Raw genomic sequence first — 19,162 nt, 5'->3', positions numbered from 1 at the left:
TTTGCAAGCAGATCAAGTTTGTTTAAAATTTTGCCACGCCCACTTCCGCCCTCGCAAATCAAAAAATCGAATAACATGCGTACTTTTAAAACTAGAGTTGCGAAATACTTTTGTATGGGAAAACACGCCTACTTACTAGGGGTCTTAGTTGCTTTAGATGACAATCTGGTATATTGTGCCGTCTATGGTATATTTTGAATGGTGTGCTATATCGATATACTATATACGATTTTTAGTATTTTCGGTATATTTTGAAAATAATACCGCAATATTTTGCCTATATTAAAATGGGTAGCGGGTATCGAGCACACTCGACTGTAACTTTCTTACTTGTTTCATATATGATTTTATTCAAATTTTTGATTATGGTACACAAAGAAACAATTTTTATTTGCCGTACAGCATAAGTGCAAATTATATTTTGTGCACATACATTGTGTTTGGGATTTTTGCAGTGCTTACGCCATCTTTTGCCACTGTCTCGACTTATCCAAACAGGAAAATGGTTGACTTCATCAAACCGTACATCCGAAACTGGATGCTTTGACTTTTCACCAACTGTGAGCGATGGCTTTGAAGATCTCCGCAAGGATGGGGATTGCATTGTCCAACCTGGTTGTGCAGTTCGCGGGGATGATGGTGACGGAAATTTCCGATCATAATCACGGAATGTGCGACCGCACTTACGCTTGCTTTGATATGCCACTAAACCAGCAGCAATTGATACCCGAAACTCCGGAAGCTCCAACAATTTGTCTGTACTCTTGTTTTCCTTGCGTCTTTTAGATTTCGGCATAGCGACAACCGCACGACATATCTCCGCTCGGTACAATTTTCGAGCGGAATTATGTCGTTTTTGGCGGAGCTATGTCGTTTTCAAATGACACATCTCCGCGCGGAGTTATGTCGCTTTTAAAACGACATATCTCCGCTGAACAAAAGAGACATATCTCCGCGCGGAGTTATGTCGCTATGGAAAGCTACATCTCCGCAGATTTATTAGCAACTCATCTTCCAATAGAATATATTTAATGTTTTTAATTATGTAATTTCATACAGAAAGTTGAATGGAAAATCTTAATAATTTAACGATAATATAATCAATCCCTTAAAAACGCAGTTTCCCACAAGTCTTTATTTAGTATAGTATTATTATTTTATTAATTTTTACATAAATCAGTTCAACTTATATATTATACATATGGACAATTCTCTGACAGAATTTGTGTGACCGTCATTACAGTGAAAAACATAAACTATTCACATTTTAAAAATAAGGAAAGGTTATTTTTATAGCTCTAGATTAGTAAGAATAACCTTCACTTATTTTAAAAAATGGTTTAGTTTATGTTTTTTCACTGTAAAGACGGTCGTACAAATTCTGTCAGAGAATTGTCCATATTACATACATTTATTTAATGTGCATGAAACTTAGTTTATAATTTTAATTTTTAATTATATATATAAACATTACGGATAGCTTCTTTAACAACTTGTTGACACGTTGGACATTTTGGTTCACCACTGTCAGGATGTTCTTGATTATGAGCCAGAATTTGATCCCAACATGCTGCACAAATATTCACATGATTACATGGGCGCAATAAAACCGATTTTCATTCGATGAGACATACATTGCAGGGATTCATTTGAAATATAGATGAATCGGATATTTGACTAGTGTTTGAGTCACTCGACGAAAGCGATGATATTGATGCCTTTATTTCAGATGACATTCCCGACAAATTAGAATCCATATGCACACTGTCGACGTTTTCAAAACGTCACATCTTCGCGTGAAGTTATGTCGCTTTTAAACGACATGTCTCCGCTGAACAAAAAACGACATATCTCCACGCGGAGATATGACGTTTTAATGCGACTTAACTGTCGCGCGGAGATATGTCGTTACCCCCGAACCGTCATACTCAGTCGAAAAACCTCTCGGCTGTTTCCTGATCGTAATGTCATTCAGAAGCTTGCAATTTGGAATGCGATTAACACGCACTGTTCCTAGGCTATATATCCCTTTAGCACGCAGATACCATCAACGGTAAAGAAGTATAAAAGTTGTCAAAATAAATTATGTAGTTTTTAAACTTTCTACCTTTTTGTCAGGCGTACAACAATGTTTGCCGAAGCTCCAAGATCTGGATGAGCAGGCAAAATAACGTTGTCACCTGCACCACTATAAATTTCAAACCGGTAGACATAACCAAATGAGTCGCACAGCACAAACAGCTTAATACCCCACTTATGAGGCTTATTGGGCATCTACTGCAGAAGGTGGTGCACATTTGTTCATCGATACAGAGTCGTGCTTGCCTTGGAACGGAGTCAAACCTCTGGTTAAGGTGATCTAAAACGTACGCGTGCGATACAGTGAATCGTATCCTGGCTCACCTTTCTGGATTCTTACTCTCATCCCGCAGTGAGAAGTATTTTTTATTTCTTCCAACTTGTTTCGCGACATGGTGTGTTTTACAGGTCCAAATGCATTTTTACCCCAGTAGGGGTATATTCGGGTATCAATAAATTGACATGTAAATTAAAATTCCAATGTAGTGATGGATATCGTCAATGCTGTATTTGAATTGATTGGTTATGTTTTGCGTTAGTGTTGACCGAGTGGTTTCTTCAACAATCATATTCATAATCTGTGAATCGAAAAAGTAACAGAAAATCTGCAAAGGTGTTCCAAGTTCCTTTATACAATCTGGAAGTGAAGAATCTCCCCGAAAAGCTATGTCGTTGACATGTAACTGCATCGACTGCTGCCTCCATGTTACCTTAGTTGGCACCTTGTTTATTAATTCAACACCTGTTCATAAAATAATTACTTATTTGAATACCACTTTATAACTTAGATTTCTTACCGGCACAATTAAAACCACCAGAAGAAGGCTCAGATGTACACACTGAGTATTCAATTGTCGGCAGTGATGAACGAGGTCTCTTTACAGGATTTTGGGAATTTTCCAGCTGCTGTATGTTTTCTTTGTCATTATCACCGCTATTGTCTATAAATGAAATAGTTTCGGCGTCCTCTAAAGTTAAGTGCTTCTACTAAATCCAAGCTGTCTTCACCGTCATCACTAGAGTTACCCAAGAGTTCCTCGTCTGTTTCAACATCATTGAACAAATCCAACAACTGTTCATCGGTCAACTCGGATAATTTAAACCGTCTACGCATTCGACCTACCATTTTGGTTTGTCTTCAATGAGAAACCATTTAATAAACAGAAACAAACACAAAAATTGCATGCAGTTGTAAAATAAGCGGTGTTTGTAAAAGGTCGCGTGGTATCCCAACAGTGCCTCAAGGCACTTATCACAATTTCACCGCTGCAACGCATTATTTGTATAAAGTTGCATATATACAACTTGATTTGTATAATATAATCTCTTACCTTCAAGAACAATAATTTTTATTTGGCTGATTTTGAAGTTATTTCACTTTTATTAATTAACACAAACACACTACGCATCACACAGCAATTTTTGCGCGCGAATGCATAATGCATTTAAACAACAGGGAAAAAGTCCAGTTTTAAAGCTTCGGAGAGCTTTCAAAGCTTCCACTCATAAGCTCACATTTTATTGTGAACTGACAAATATAATTCAAATTATTAAAAAGTGTTTCGTTTTTAGATAATACAAATTATATAATAAGTGCCTTGAGGCACTCTTGGGTATTAGAAGGAATAATGCGAAATTCGCAATTAAAATTGTTTTTTTTAAATTAAAGCGCTGTTCTTCGTGGGTTTATGTTTGTGTCCAATAATAGGTTGTTTATTTTATATTATGTGGAACTATTAAATTGGCATCCACATACATTCGAGTATCAGAGAATCGATACGCTTAAATATTTGCTTGTTCTGGGAACTGCGGAACTAAATGAGCTCTTAACGTGCCACCACAGGGTACGGATTTTGCAATTGATGAAAACAACCTTTACTATTCTAAAATTGAAGATTTTAAATACGAATAATTATGTTTCAATATGATTTTAGTAATAGCACAAATTTGAAGGAAGAGTGCTTTTTGCCATACAACATAGATGAAAAAGGCTTACATGCCAACAAACCGCTATTTCACCCAATTACCAATTCTTTAAATATTTTCTTATGCCTATATGTATTTCCGTTTATTTTTTCAACTTTGGTTTCTTTTTTAAGAATTGCAATCAGTTTAACTTAAAATAAAAAAATATATCGCAACAAGTTGCAATAATATGTTTTTTTTTTCGCCATTTCTTTTATTTACAATCTGTCTGTTTAAACAATAAGTAAATTGTATAATTAATATTAAATTAACAGAAATAGCAGTTTTCCAATGAGCCCGGCTATTATATGTAACATATTTTCAGTTGGCTGGATTTATGTATCGGGGAGATCGAGTATGTGGTATCTTTTCAGTCTTCTTACTGTTAAATTGTTGTATACTAGATTTAAGACTAAATTATTTTCATGGCTATGGAGTCTATCGATGTATTTCTTATTACATTTTTTTATTTCTTCATTTTTGGTTGGAATATTAAGATCTTTGTGAATATTTGCATTAGATACAAATAATTGGTAGCAGTTTTTGATTGGTAACGCTTAAATATCTTAATATTTGAATTGCTAGCAGTCCCAAAGAGCTGTACAGCGTAGGTCCAAGCAGGCTTCACTATGGATTTGTAGCGGCGAACTTTGTTTCCCAACGTGGTTTCTGATTTTCGACTTTATCAACCAGGATATTTTTAGTGTTTTAAGACATTTTGCTTTAATGTGGTTTTTATGTTAATTAAGGGGTCGAGATGCAAGTCCAGATATTTCACACGGGTATGGCCATAAACTTTTGTTTTTACCATTTCAGTGCCAAATTTAGGGTCATAGGTGTTACCAATAACGAACACTCTAAAATTTGTGGAACTTGCGAAATATATTTCTTTTCCACATATTGAAAATTTTGCTCATCTGGGAACAGCGCTTAACTTGGAAAAGACAGTTTTAGTTAGCGCATGAGTAATTTAAATAGATGTAGTGATTACCAGCAGAGTTGTATTTACGAAAACCGATAATTAATTTAATTAAACAAAAGATTAGAACCGAGTTTTGGCGATCTGTCGGTCGCAACCTTAAACACAATTCCTTGGTAGATGCGCTGTTAAGAATGCACAACGATATAAATTAGCTTCTTACTGTAATCTATGTACATGAATACCGATCAAACTCTGGAACTTTGATCGAGAATAAAAGAACTATTGAGAATTGAAATTTAGTTTTTATTAATGAAATAAAGCGATACGCAAGACAATTCCAATACTAAACTAAGGGATACAATTTTGTGATTATAAAAGCTTCTTCGAATGTGAAACTTATGGTTTCGCAATCGTAACATAGCGGCCAGCATTTGTTGCTGGTGTCGTTTTCAGTTCAATATTTCAGAGAACGTTGAATTCAGTTAACTCATATTTTGTATATTAAAGTATAGTAATTGAGTTTCTAATTTTTCGAATACATTACTTTTGTCAGGTTGAGTCTGCTGTCGCTAGCTCTCTTGATTCTTGAAGGAGCCTCGTGCACTGTTGATGCTAAAGCTCTTTGATACTGATCGGGGGTTTGCTGCTGGCAACGAACTTATTGACGTTGTATCACAGCTGATATTTTGAGAGCTCTCTCAGGTACTTAGCACGTACATAGTTCGTTTGGCTGTAAGCGGATATTCCGAAAACGCTTGTAATGAGCAGCGGGGCGATGAAAAAAGGAGAAAATAACTGCACTGTCAATTTGTACATATGTCAGTAGTAAATTTAAGTAATCGGTGTCGGATTTTTCTTGTCCATATAACCGCTTGAATTGTCTACTTCTTCAAAAGTTTGATTAAAAGTCTCAATTTTATTTAGAGCTGTCGCTTGCAACTCTCGAACAGGCATCGATGCCCTTTTATGAGCTGTAAATTCTACAATATGAATTCTATAAATATACAAATTATTCGCAAAATTATTTTTTATCTTATTTACCACGCATATAGTCTTGTGATTTATTTGTCCTTTGAGCATGTTGATCTATGTTTTTCCGATTTGGCCGAAAATAGTTCTTTAATATATTGATTTTATAGTTTTCTGGAGATCCGGTCAAGCTTAACTAATTATAATTTTATATGAGGCCAAAAACGTATTTTGCAATACTCACATCGCTGTCCTCCGAATCCCTCAAATTAAATTTATTATCATTCGCATCGAATATATTGTTTTTGGCTATTTGAAAAGATGATCCAGGATTTGTTATAGGTAACTTTATAGTATTTCCTAATGCGGTTGGTAATCTCCATGTTTTTAAGTCATCATTCCAAACGGAATTTTCCATAATTTCTTCAGGATTCCTAATGTAAATTTATTATAAAAAAAAGTTTGTACTTATTATGAATAGTACTTGTTCGACAGAAGTTCAATGAAACTTGTAATTATTTTTAAACCAACTTATTTCTGACTCCAGCTCGAATTCGGAAATAAAATGTTGCCGTTGGTAACAACAATTATCTGTTGTTATATCTGTCTCCCTGAGTTATCGCTTCCGTATATTTCGTGGAATTAAAAACTACAGTAGAATCCGGTTATAGCGACTTTCAAGGGACCGTCGTTATATCCGGAACACCTACAAACCAAAAGTTGAAAAATAAAATTTTGTTTATTTTATGGTTGCCATTGGTTTTTAAAATGCAACTAATTAATGTTTTAATCAATTTAATTTGTATGGGGACCCACCAAGTCATCGAATTTTCGTCTCAAAACCGGACGGACGCTATAAGCGGCGTCGTTATAACCGGATTCTACTGTAGTTACAAATTGATATATAATGAAATGGATGATATCAATATAGTTGAATTTGTGGTAAATATATATTTTGTAAATTAATATGTTTAATTTAATTACCTAAATGCTAGAAGTGAATGAAAAAATTAGTTTAAATCACAGCAATGAAATTGGTTAAAAAGGTGGTAATGAGTTTATTGCCGTTGAACTGTTTCTTGAAAATGTAAGTTATATGACTTTATTTGCGTAAAAGAGAAAAGGAAATCATGAAAGATCTATGCAGTTCTTCACTTTTGACCAAAACACAATTCAGCTTTTTCAGCAGAAAGAAATAAGAAATTCAAAACGATGTCCGTATGTCTAAAATCGAAAACATACTAACGGAAATTGAAAACTTTACCACGCCTGTATATTTATATTTTTAAGTGTCTTAGATACTTTTTTAATACATTTTCGACAGTTTCGAAAGCTTTTCGTTGGATTGAATGGGCTTAAAAGCTAAAAAATATAAAAGGAACAACTGAATTTAAATAATTCCGACAGGTACGCACAAATATTTTTGCTACAAGTGGTGACAGGACTTAGGTTTTTATGTTCTAGATAAAACATATGTACACATACCACACGTTACTGTGAAGATTATATATATTCTACACAGTTAAGCCCGCATCGTCGCCTCCGCTCTCGTTAAGTTTATTATTTTTACGTTATTATATTTAGTATTATGCCTGCTATTGTTATTCTTATTTGGACGTTGACGTACTAATGGCATTAATATTAAGTGGCCCAGCAATACAATACACGGGCTTTTTGACGCGCGAACAAAACAAAATAAATTTGTGAACAGCACGCAATAATCGAAAGGCGCCAATAAATATTAAAAGACGCTGGACGCTAATTAAATACAATAATAATACTATATTAATAGGGAAGCAAAATATGTTAGGGTATATGTATAAGATAAAAAACAATTACATACTCGACAAATATGCTAATAATAAGGTTTTGAGCAGAGGAATAGATTTACATACACACATAGAATACGGAAGGGATTATGGCAAGCAAAATTAGTAGATCTACGTGAAATGAGAAGAGGAAGAAGATTCCTCGTGATTCTGACCGGAACCGAAAAACTAACTGCTTCATCATTAATTAGTCTCCGAATGAAAACAGCACCTTGCATAGTTGTACGGTCAGAAATAGAAGGAAGGTTTAGTAATAAAAGTCTACTGGGATAGGGTGGTAATCTAATATTAGGGTTCCAATTTAAAACACAAAGAGCAATTATCAAAAATTGTTTCTGCACCGACTCAATCCCATCTTGATAAACCCTATACTGGGTATTCCAGACAAGAGATCCATACTCAAGGATGGGGCGAACCAATGAAACGTATAAAGTTTTAGTGATGTAGGGATCGTTGAATTCTTTTGATCAGCGCTTTATGAATATCAGGACCATTAGATACTGTCATAATCTCCAAAGACATAAATGCTTTCGGTTACGCCTAGATCCGCGTAGATTCGAGTTAACAAAGTCGTAAAATCGTTTTGGATCACGCTGAAATCTTATTCTGTGCCTACTCAAATAATTATTGTAACACTCATTGTTATGACTGCGGAAAGCAGCTTGAGCAACAGAATAGCGGAAAAATCAAGAAAAGAGACAATTTCCTTGAATTTTTGTAAAGTCTCGAATACGACTTTTAGGTTCGATAATTTCTTAATAAACCATAAGGGTTTATCAGACAAATTTAGAATTCTTGATGGAACACAAGCATCAAGAAAGTTGCGACCAGCCAGCTAACATATAAGCAGGGCAAGTTTCGAAAACAACGAGAACGCTCACCACAACGTACACTAGACTCTGACGCAATATATGGGAGTTCCAGCATAATTTCTAGAGTTGGATGGTAAGGGTCTTCAGGAGAGGATATAGGCGATGTTCTCGATAGAAAACAGGAATCTGGGTCTAGAACAAAAATAAGGTTTAGAGACCTGTTTAAACAATTTGGAGAACCATTAATCTGAGACAATGATACTCCGTAAAGACTATAAATAATAACATGGGATGTAGAGGGGCACAGTCCATGCAAACTATTGGCGGAATGCCATGAGATACCAGCAATATAGAAATCACCAAGGGCTATAAAGTAATCACGATCAGAAAGCATGTTACAAATGTTATTAATTATAGAAAAATTAGCTAAATACAAAGCATCATCTGAAGAAGGGGATATACGAGCAAGAAATAAAAATGTTAAAACTACCAAAGGATAATTTTACAGCCACTAGCTTAATATCAGAAGTGTGATAAATCAATTCTGAAGCAAATTGAGCATCTACTGCATTTAAAACCCCACCACCACGACGTAGCTTGCGATCACGTCTGTATAAGGAAAATCTACTAGAAAAATTTCAGTATCAAGAATGTGATTCTTTAACCATGTTTCAGTAAAGGCAATGATATTGAAATGGAAAGATATACTATTTAAATATACATAGGTCAGCAAGTTTACTGCAAATGCCTCTTGCATTCGGATAGCAAAGAAGTAAAGATGATGTTAGTTTTATACCCGCTACCCATAGGGTAGAAGGGTATTATAACTTTGTGCCGGCAGGAAATGTATGTAACAGGTAGAAGGAGGCATCTCCGACCCTATAAAGTATATATATTCTTGATCAGCATCAACAGCCGAAACGATCTAGCCATGTCCGTCTGTGTATCTGACTGTCTGTCCGTCTGTCCGCATGAACACCTAGATCTCAGATACTATAAGAGATAGAGCTATAATCTTTTTCGACTGCATTTGTTATGTTTGCATGCAGATCAAGTTTGTTTCAAATTTTGCCACGCCCACCTCCGCGCCGACAAATCAATAAATTCGAATAACAATCGGAATTTTCAACCTACAGCTTCGAATTTCGGTGTGTACAATAATATCTATAGTAGTTATGATTCCTGAATTCCTTGCTCTGAGCGCAAGCGGTCTCATTCAAGAACCCATAAATCGGTTGCTCACTGAGTCTTTTCGTAAGGTCAGGAAAAGAAACAGACAACGAGAAACGGTCGACAGTTATTTGCGAGCGCTGCAACTTATCGATCCTCGATGACACTATCGATTAGAAGTAAATTCACGATCATATGAAATGCACATAACCATCGGCAAAAAGTACAAGCTCCTATATTTTAATGCCATAATGCACATTTTTTACAAAACAAACCGTTTATGTCGCAAATACATTTAAAACTGGAATCTGCTAGATGAATTTAAAAAAAAACTATATTTCAAGCTATAGCTAGATACAAATTTTAGAAACTTTTCAATTTTCAAATATGCTAGAACTAGCTTATAATAAGCTAAACTGCAACACTGGACATACAGGCATGCTCCGGTTTTCACTTTCGGTTTTCGTTTTGAAAGCGAAAAATTGGTGCTCCTGTTTTCACTTTCACAAGATTTTTTCGAATAGCAAAACGAGAAAATTTGACTTGCCGAAATGAAAAGTAAATGCCTTTTTCTATATTAAATCGGATCTTATTTGCAAAAGCAAAAAAAGTAGTTGACTCATTGGTTTATTGTCGTTCTTTTAAGACCGCCAGCAGATCAATTAGGCTTGTAATTATTTTTAAAACGACTAATATCTGACCCCACCTCAAATTTGATATCAAATTTTGCCGTCGGCAACAACAATTTTCGTTTTGGTGAGCGACCGATAAGTCCGACGCCATGAGTTATCGCCTAAGCTGTCATACTTTTGATAGAATAAAAAGCAAGTTAAAAATACTTGTATAATCAAACGGATGGCGATAAATTTGTTGAAGTTGGGTAAAATATGTTTTTTAAAAATTAATTTATGTTATTTAATTACTTATGGGTTAAAATTTTATAAAGAAAATTGTTGGAATAACCGGAATGAAATGCATTAAAAAGGTGGCATCCCCATTTTTGTGGGAAACAGCTGATTGGCGTTCAACTAATTTTTTAAAGAAAGTTTCAAATCTTTCTTTGCAAAAATACCAAAGGCAAATATATTTCATTCAAGGGAAATAAAATGAATCCACGCACGAAATTGACATACAAAAGACATTTTTTCTCTTTGTTTACTTTTAACCAAAACACAAGTCAGCTGTTTTAGCAGTAAAAATGAAACGTTCCGATAGCAAAACGATGACCAAAAACGTGTGAAAACCGGAGCACCTAAAAACGAAAATCTCGGTTTTGGTCCCAAAACGAAAACGAAAACCAAAAGTGAAAACCGGAGCATGCCTGATAGACTTCATATTTTTCAAAATTTTGAGAATCTGAGAGCTTTACTTTTTAAATTCTGTGGTGTAGACTATCGTTTGCAATCAATTTAAAAATTCTAAACGATTTTTTTTGCAATTTCCGTAAACAACTTTTGAAAAACATGTTTTCCCAAATATTAAAAAAAATTTGTCGTAATATTGAAGCTAATTTTTATTTTTAAATAGCTCACTTCACTGGATCAAACTTCTCTGAGCTGAAACGTACAGTTGTGGACGAGTTTTAGACAGTTAGTCGAGCCCTGTTTAATTTAATCGCACGTAAAACCGTGTATAATCTCGACTGCTTCTGTTATCCAGCATCAGATGATCAATTATATTCGAGAAAAAAGAAAACTAGGCCGGAAGCAACCCTCCTGAGTGGCAAGGAATATCAAACCAACAAGACAGGATATTGTTTAGAGTTGGCAAATAAGATGAAAACACACACAAATAATTCCATATATGGGTAATACCAAAACGGAATTTGTCCTGTGCGAGACTCTTTACATTCAAAATAACATAAACTGAAACAATTTTGAAAATAAGAATAGTTTATTTTTATAGCTCTAGATAAGTACTTTAATTAGAGCTAAAAATGGTTTTGGAATTTTCGTTCTGTTTTGTTTTCTGTTGTGATAATTACAAAAATTAACCAATTCGTACGCAAAACCAAAAGATGATCGAAATTATATATTTTATCGGAAAATAGATCAAGTTCCTAAAATCAATCTTAGCTCTAAATATAGTGCTTATCTAGAGCTTTAAGAATAACATTAATTTATTTTTAAAATTGTTTCAGTTTATGTTATTTTCACTGCAGTGCACTGTAAGAAGTCTCGCACGGGACAAATTTCGCACATGGAATTAACCATATATATAGTTATATAACAGTTCTAGCAGGTTCTTCAAAAATTACCAATTCTTTCCATTTTACGAAGAATACGACACATTTTTTCAAACAGTAGTTGATAGAATTTCAGATGACGACCAAGCTGTCGAATTTCATCTAAATAATCTTCGCGGTCCAATTGAAACTCCGAATTTAAATCTTCAATCTCCCGCTCAAGCATCCTAATCTTTTGATTGAACATCTTAATACGATCATTTTTGGTATAAATTTCGTGTTGAATATTTGCATAATGAACTTGCAATAGGTTACGATCATTACTTTCAATGCGGCTTAATGCCTGAGCGATCGCACTCAAGTGTTTCTGAGCTTCCTTTTGCGTTGTCTATGACGTTCTCGAAGTTGCATGTCATTAACTTTTTCACCACCAATAAGAGCATGCTTAATCAGATCAATATGCCGACGTGCATTTAATTGAACGCATTCCCTTCCTTCTCCATCATCAGGTTGAAATTCAATTGATACATCTTTATTGAGGGGTTGACCTGTTCGCTTATTGCTCTTATTATTCTTCATCTCCTGTGTAAGCATTTTAGATTTTTCTCATTCAGCCATAATTTTCGCAATTTTTCATTATCCCTAGAAATTTTTTGAAATATTTCATTTTCGGTCTGATTACTTTCTTCAAGCTTTTTTCGTAATTTGACTATCTCCTCTTGATATTGACGCAGTTTGGCATCTTTTGGGTCTTCGTTGATTTTGGGAATGTTGGATATATTTTTCGCTCGGCTCGCGTACCGTAAAGTTGACAATGTTTCATCATAGTTACTGTCAGCTGGCGAAATGCATGATATCATAATGGTTTTGTATTGCCTCCCAGGGAATCCTATAAAAGTGACAATAAATATCAATATTGCAATCGACTCTGGAAATAATCTACACGCCCTTTCACTTTGCGACAAAAATGTATTATTTTGCAAATTTTTTATATGCCCATGTACATATGTACAACAGACTTTGTCAATGGGGGCTTAATTTCTTTTTTTAAATACTCATTTTTATACAGGAAAAGTATGTAACAGACAGAATAAGACAGCGTAATTTAAAAGCTTAAGTAAGAATACGATTATCGGGAGCAGCAGACAGCGCATGTTAATGCAATGCTGTGACAGCGTCTGCCAGCAGCGCTGCATCTGCCGGCAGCGCTGGATGCTCTCTGTTAGCGATCGCTTGCAGTTCGATCGGCTAATTGCCTTTCACTCTTGTTTGAGCTATTGATTTGTAAAACGCTTGTAAACGTGTCGGTGGCGAAGCTTGTACCTACGCAAGTCACAGCCAAAAGAATATAAAGTGGTTACATATATGTACATATGTACCATTCAATAAAAAATTAGTTTGAAATTCGCGTGTTTTATTTATTAACGATAGACGTGCAAATAAAGCTACTAAAAAGCTTAGTAGCTCAACATTTGGAGGCCCCGGCGAGATTCAATTTACTCTCGCTAAGTGTTGTGAATGCAATTGATTTGCATAAATAATTAGTGAAGTGTCTACTAAACAATAACTATTAGTAAAACATTCAAAGTGCAAGTGCGAAGAGATATATATATGTACATACTATATACATATATATTTAACAAGCGGTGCATTTCTATTCTTGCATTCTCCGTTGTTTGCGCATGTTCGCCGTTGCTCCGTGGCTTGCGCACCCTCTCCGCTCTCCGTCGGTTGTCTATGCTCTCCGCTACTCCGCTGTCGCAGCTGCGTGCATTGCCCTTCAATCTTGCTGCTCTCTTATGCTCTCGGTTTGTGTGATCTAAATCAGCTAATCAACTGATTAACTTTGAACAGCTGCTGTGCGTAAGCAACTCGCGCGCGTTTGTGATCGAGGTTTGGACGCGTTTTCCGTGGTGCGCTTCACTTTAAGTTACTGCTGTGCTTAAGCAACTAGCGCGCGTCTGTGATCGCGATTTTGGTGCGTTTTCTCTTGCTTTGAACTGCTGCTGTGCTTAAGCAAACCACGCGCGTTTATAATCGCGGTTTGACGCGTTTTTCTTGCTGCGCTGCACAGTAAATTTGGCATACAAAGTGAGCAATTGCCAGTTAGCAAAAGTGCGGTTAACTGCTAACAATGGAAAACTCGATAAACGAGCAAGCGACTCCTGTCGAAAATCGCGCGCGGTTTTTCAAGCGGAAGGTTTTATCGCTTTATGATAGCCTTGTGAGACTCGATGCGTCGCTTTCCGAAGTTAAGCTAGCTGCATTTAATTCTTCTGAATTAGCAGTACGGTTGGAGCTATTAGAACGTGCTCAAGCTTCATTTGACTTAGCCCAGAATGCGATAGAGGAGATCGACTATAATGAGATCGGTAGTGAAACGCGAGACAATTTTGATGAACGGTTTCTTGAAGTGAAATCGCGTGTTCGGGCGCATTTTGACAGTCGTGAGCGTCAGTTGATTCGGTCGTCCACATTGCGGCGTGATGAGACCATCGATCCTTCGGCTAATGGCCCGGTGCCCGCGCTAATAGACGTCGACTACCCGAGCTCAAACTTCCCACGTTCGGTGGAGGTTATACGGAGTACGCGAGTTTTTGGTCAATGTTCGAGTCTGTCATTGACAAGGACAACGACTTAGAGGATGTTGAAAAGTTTCAGCATCTGCTATCGTGTTTAACTGGTCCAGCGCTGGATGCAGTTCGGTCGTTGGAGATATCGAGGCCCAATTATCGTGTGGCTCTGGATATATTGGATAATCCGTTCAACAAGAACCGGCTTATGTTCCAGTCTCACATCAAGGATCTTTTCGGTACCAAGAAGGTGGAGGCAGGAGCATCCGTGGCTACTAAACTTCGTGAGTTTAGCGATAAGATAAATGTTCACATGGGGGCATTAAAGACTCTTGGCCGTCCAGAGGAAATTGCGAACAGCATTCTTATTTACGTGCTGCTGCAAAAGCTGGATGTGGAAACCCAGGCGGCGTGGGAGGATAGCAGGGCATTGGACAACCCTGCCGCCGATAAAGTGCCGACAGCTAATGAGTTCTTCACGTTTCTGGACGAAAGATGCCGGAAGCTCGATACTGTGCAATACGCTATGGGTAGTCACACAGCAGGCTCACAGGTGGGAAGGAACTTTAGCCATAACGGCAGCAGGAAGGCGTTTGTGGCCCAAACTAGCCCCAGCAGGGCAAATGTTTGTGTGTTTTGTGACGCGCCTGGTCACGGCATATATTCCTGTCCCATCTTTGCAAATTTGTCTCCCTTCTTGAGGCAGAAAGAAGTGAAGAAGCTCGCTCTCTGCTTAAATTGTCTAAAGAAAGGACACCAAACTCGATCCTGCACATCTGGCGCTTGCCGTAACTGTGGTGGACGGCATCATTCGTTGTTGCATTTCGAGACATCGCAACGAGCCTCGTCAGCTGATTCGTCTGCCGCTCTGCAGCCTCCAGCTTCTACGTCTCTTGCTGCCCAATCTCGTTGTTTTATGCTGCACTCGTGGGTACTGTTGGTGTTTTGCTTAAGAGTCGTGCTGGGTCGTTCATTCATTGTCGTGCTCTGTTGGATTCTGGCTCGCAAATCCACATGATGACGTCCCATTTAGCCCAACAGCTAGAGTTAAAGCGGACACGATCAGATGCTATAGTTTCTGGGCTCGGGGATACAGACGTTTCTGTTGAAGGATGCACAGTCAATGTTTGTATGCGTTCTTGCATCTCCGACTATTCTGTCAATCTTCAAGCTGTTGTGACGTCTACAATCACTAACAGCCATCCGAATTTTGCCATTGACATCGACGGTTGGGCGATTCCATCTAACATTCAGTTAGCTGATCCAGCCTTCAATCGTCCGCAGCGCGTGGACCTGCTGATTGGTGCAAGTCTATTCTACGGCTTGTTATGTGACGGACAGATTGACCTTGGAGATGGATTGCCTATCCTTCAGAAGACCCGCCTTGGTTGGATCGTTGCTGGTGGTGGAGACAGCAGACAGCAGACAGCATTGATGGCAGCGGAAAAGGTTTCTGATGATAGTGACGAGCAGCAGCAATGCCAACGGATGGGACTCGCCAGTGTTGTGCGGTGCATGTCCAAGCAGATGGACAAGTTGAGCTGTCAGGAGAAGTCACAGACAACGCTTCCGAGACAAATGCCGTGCTGCAGCAGATGCAGCGCAATTACGAAGAGCTGCAACAGCAGTTGCACGACAGGGATGTGGAATGGACGCAGCGTCAGCAGGAGTTGGAGCATCATTTGCGTCACAAGCAGGATCAGCTGAATGCCGCCGAGCAGCAAGTGCTGCAGCTGCAGACACGCATTCGCGATCAGGAAGCGTTGGAGCGGATAAAGGAGCTAGGCAAGGAGCTGAAATCGCTGCGTACCAGCACCGAGATGAAGGAGCGTGATCTGCGCGATCGTCTTGCGTTGTTCCAGGATGAGGTCAGCGCGATGCGCACTTCGTCGCAACGTCGCAGTCCCGGCAACCACAGCAACAGTCTCAACGATAGCAGCGGTGAGCTGGGCCGTATGACCACCGATATGGAGAGTTTGCGCTGTGTGCTGGAGCTGAAACAGGCCGATATCCCGACGCTGTCCAAGCAGAACGCAGAGCTGCAGCGTGAGAACGCTATCGTGTCACTCTTCTGCACCATCTGTATCGCTCTGTTGATCGCTTCTTTCTCAATTACGATGAGCTTCGCACGTTGATTTGCCAAATAGCGGCAATACTTAATAATCATTCATTGCTATCATTTTCAGAGAATCCTGACGATTTGGACGCGCTGACTCCCGCTCATATACTGTTTGGTGGTTCTCCAACCGTGATTCTTGAGCCCGATCTAACTACGCTGGACTACAATCGGTTGGATGGTTGGCAGCGTGTCACTCAGCTGCAGCAGGTCTTCTGGATTAGATGGCGTGAGGAGCATCTCACTCTTCTCCAGCAAAGATCCAAGTGGCGCACTCCTGATCGTCGTCTCCAAGTCAACGACGTGGTCTTGGTGAAGGACGAAAATTTGCCTCCTCTTCGGTGGCCGCTAGCCCGTGTCATGGCGCTCATCCCTGGCAAGGACGGCGAGTGTCGAGTTGCCTAGTTAAAGACGACGTGTGGCAGCACCCGGAGAGCCATAAACAAACTCTGTCTACTGCCCCTGAAGGATGATGTTGAAAGATAGGCTTTCAACGGCGGGAATATGTCAGGAGCAGCAGACAGCGCATGTTAATGCAATGCTGTGACAGCGTCTGCCAGCAGCGCTGTATGCTCTCTGTTAGCGATCGCTTGCAGTTCGATCGGCTAATTGCTTTTCACTCTTGTTTGAAATATTGAATTGTAAAAACGCTTGCAATCGTATCGGTGGCGAAGCTTGTACCTACGCAAGTCACAGCCAAAAGAATATAAAGTGGTTACATATATGTACATATGTACCATTCAATAAACAATTAGTTTGAAATTCGCGTGTTTTATTTATTAACAATAGACGTGCAAATAAAGCTACTAAAAAGCTTAGTAGCTCAACAACGATTTTATTGAAAATGGGTTTCGGTATGACAAAAAGGTTTGACTAAAGATTTTTTGTTGGACGTTGACATATTGACGTATCAACAAGCCGCTCAGCGATACCAATCACTTGGCTTGTCGACGCGCGGACAAAACAAAAAATTTCATATTTGTTTTCTCATTTCAATTGTAAATTGTTTGTTTACCAGTGCAAAAACTTAGACTTTGAACGATAATTAACAAGTTAGTACATGGGGATTTTATATCTACCTGAAGCAATCTCGTCAGTTTTGAATCCCTATACGGTACATGCTTTGTTTTGCCATCAACTAACGCTGATATAACATTACCCAAAGCCGAAAGCGATAAGTTAATTTTTGTAGCTTCTTTTAGACGTTCTCCAATAGCTCCTGTCTTGGATTGTCTTTCAGAGCCGGCAAGGTCGACAAGATTCAATTTGCCTCTTCGAATGCATCCAATTATGGGCGACATATTATTCAAATCTGATGATTGGGTAACAGAACTTTCAATCTGCTCCAAACTTATTGTAAATATAGTATGTGATCGTGAACTTGTCTCGTTCATCAATGTGGCTGCTGTAATCCGATTCTTATTACCCAACTTCAACCAATTATAACATTCTTCTGCATTTTTCACCGGCTGTGTAGTTAAGGAAGGAACTGTAACGCCGATACCTGGTACATCCTTTAATGAATGATTAATTGTGTGCGATGATGAGTCCGATTCACTCAAAAGATCTTTGATAGTCTCGTTGTAAATCTCCAAATAGCTTACTAATGCGAGGTACCTGACGTTGTTTGCTATCGAAATTTTCTCAAATATGTGATCAAAGCATCTTGGTATGATGCCCTTATTTGGCGCATCCTTTATCGATCCATCGCCCTTAAGAAATAACAACTTATCATTAAAGTCATCGTGGTTATATTATATATATAAATTGTAAGTAATTACCTGCATTGTATGAGTTTTGCCGCAACCTGTTTGGCCATAAGCAAAATGGTTCCATTATACCCTTCTAATGTGCTCTCCACCAATGCATAACACATATCATTGTAGATAGTCTCGGTCTTCGAAAATGTATTATAGACGCTATCAAATCTAAACGATTTTCTTGGTGCACATCGTGCCGAGGGATTTAACACAGAAACATCGTAATCAGAAGTTTCCACAATGTTCTTGAAAATAAAGGCATTGTCAACGAAATAAGATACATGATGGTGCGAATTTTCTTTTATTAAACACTTACATCACATTTTTCATGAATTTCTTTTAGATTCATTGGTCGACAGCGTATAATAACCTTCACATGTTCACCCATGATGTATTATAATTTAAAAACTACTTTCACTAAACTAACTTTTTAGTTGGTCGTGCACCGTTGCTCAGTGTATTGATTTTTAACTAATTGCTTGAACTTGAACGCACACTCGAATGTTTACTATCTTCAAATTTCATAGATATCAGTTGTAAAATCACTTTTAATTACAACCTATGATTTAAATTTTTTATTAGTTAATTTGTAAAAAAACCTAGGTGACCACAAATATATATGCATATGTACATAGATATTGATATGTGTAGATCATGGCTCCTGGTGATAATATGCATCCATTTCTTAATTGACTTTTATTATTCAATATCGTATATGTTGTTTAGAATCACATAGATGCATATATATAATAAATTATGTTTAATCGTCTGTTAAGTTAATA

General features: G+C 37.7%; 1 protein-coding gene across 1 annotated transcript; it reads right to left on the bottom strand.

Moving 5' to 3' along the window:
• Positions 1 to 5,721: 5,721 nt before the first annotated feature.
• Positions 5,722 to 19,162, bottom strand: LOC133847008 (osmotic avoidance abnormal protein 3). Its single transcript, XM_062281708.1, is given in 11 exon segments — positions 5,722 to 5,946; positions 6,008 to 6,131; positions 6,180 to 6,369; positions 12,004 to 12,309; positions 12,312 to 12,417; positions 12,420 to 12,802; positions 12,805 to 12,820; positions 17,700 to 18,332; positions 18,402 to 18,448; positions 18,451 to 18,625; positions 18,697 to 19,162. Coding segments are annotated over 9 exon segments (1,785 nt in total). The 5' UTR covers positions 18,769 to 19,162; the 3' UTR covers positions 5,722 to 5,946; positions 6,008 to 6,131; positions 6,180 to 6,322.

Source organism: Drosophila sulfurigaster, chromosome 4 (genome assembly GCF_023558435.1).
Source record: "Drosophila sulfurigaster albostrigata strain 15112-1811.04 chromosome 4, ASM2355843v2, whole genome shotgun sequence".
Taxonomy (NCBI): domain Eukaryota; kingdom Metazoa; phylum Arthropoda; class Insecta; order Diptera; family Drosophilidae; genus Drosophila; species Drosophila sulfurigaster.
This window is presented reverse-complemented; position numbering and strand designations above follow the sequence as displayed.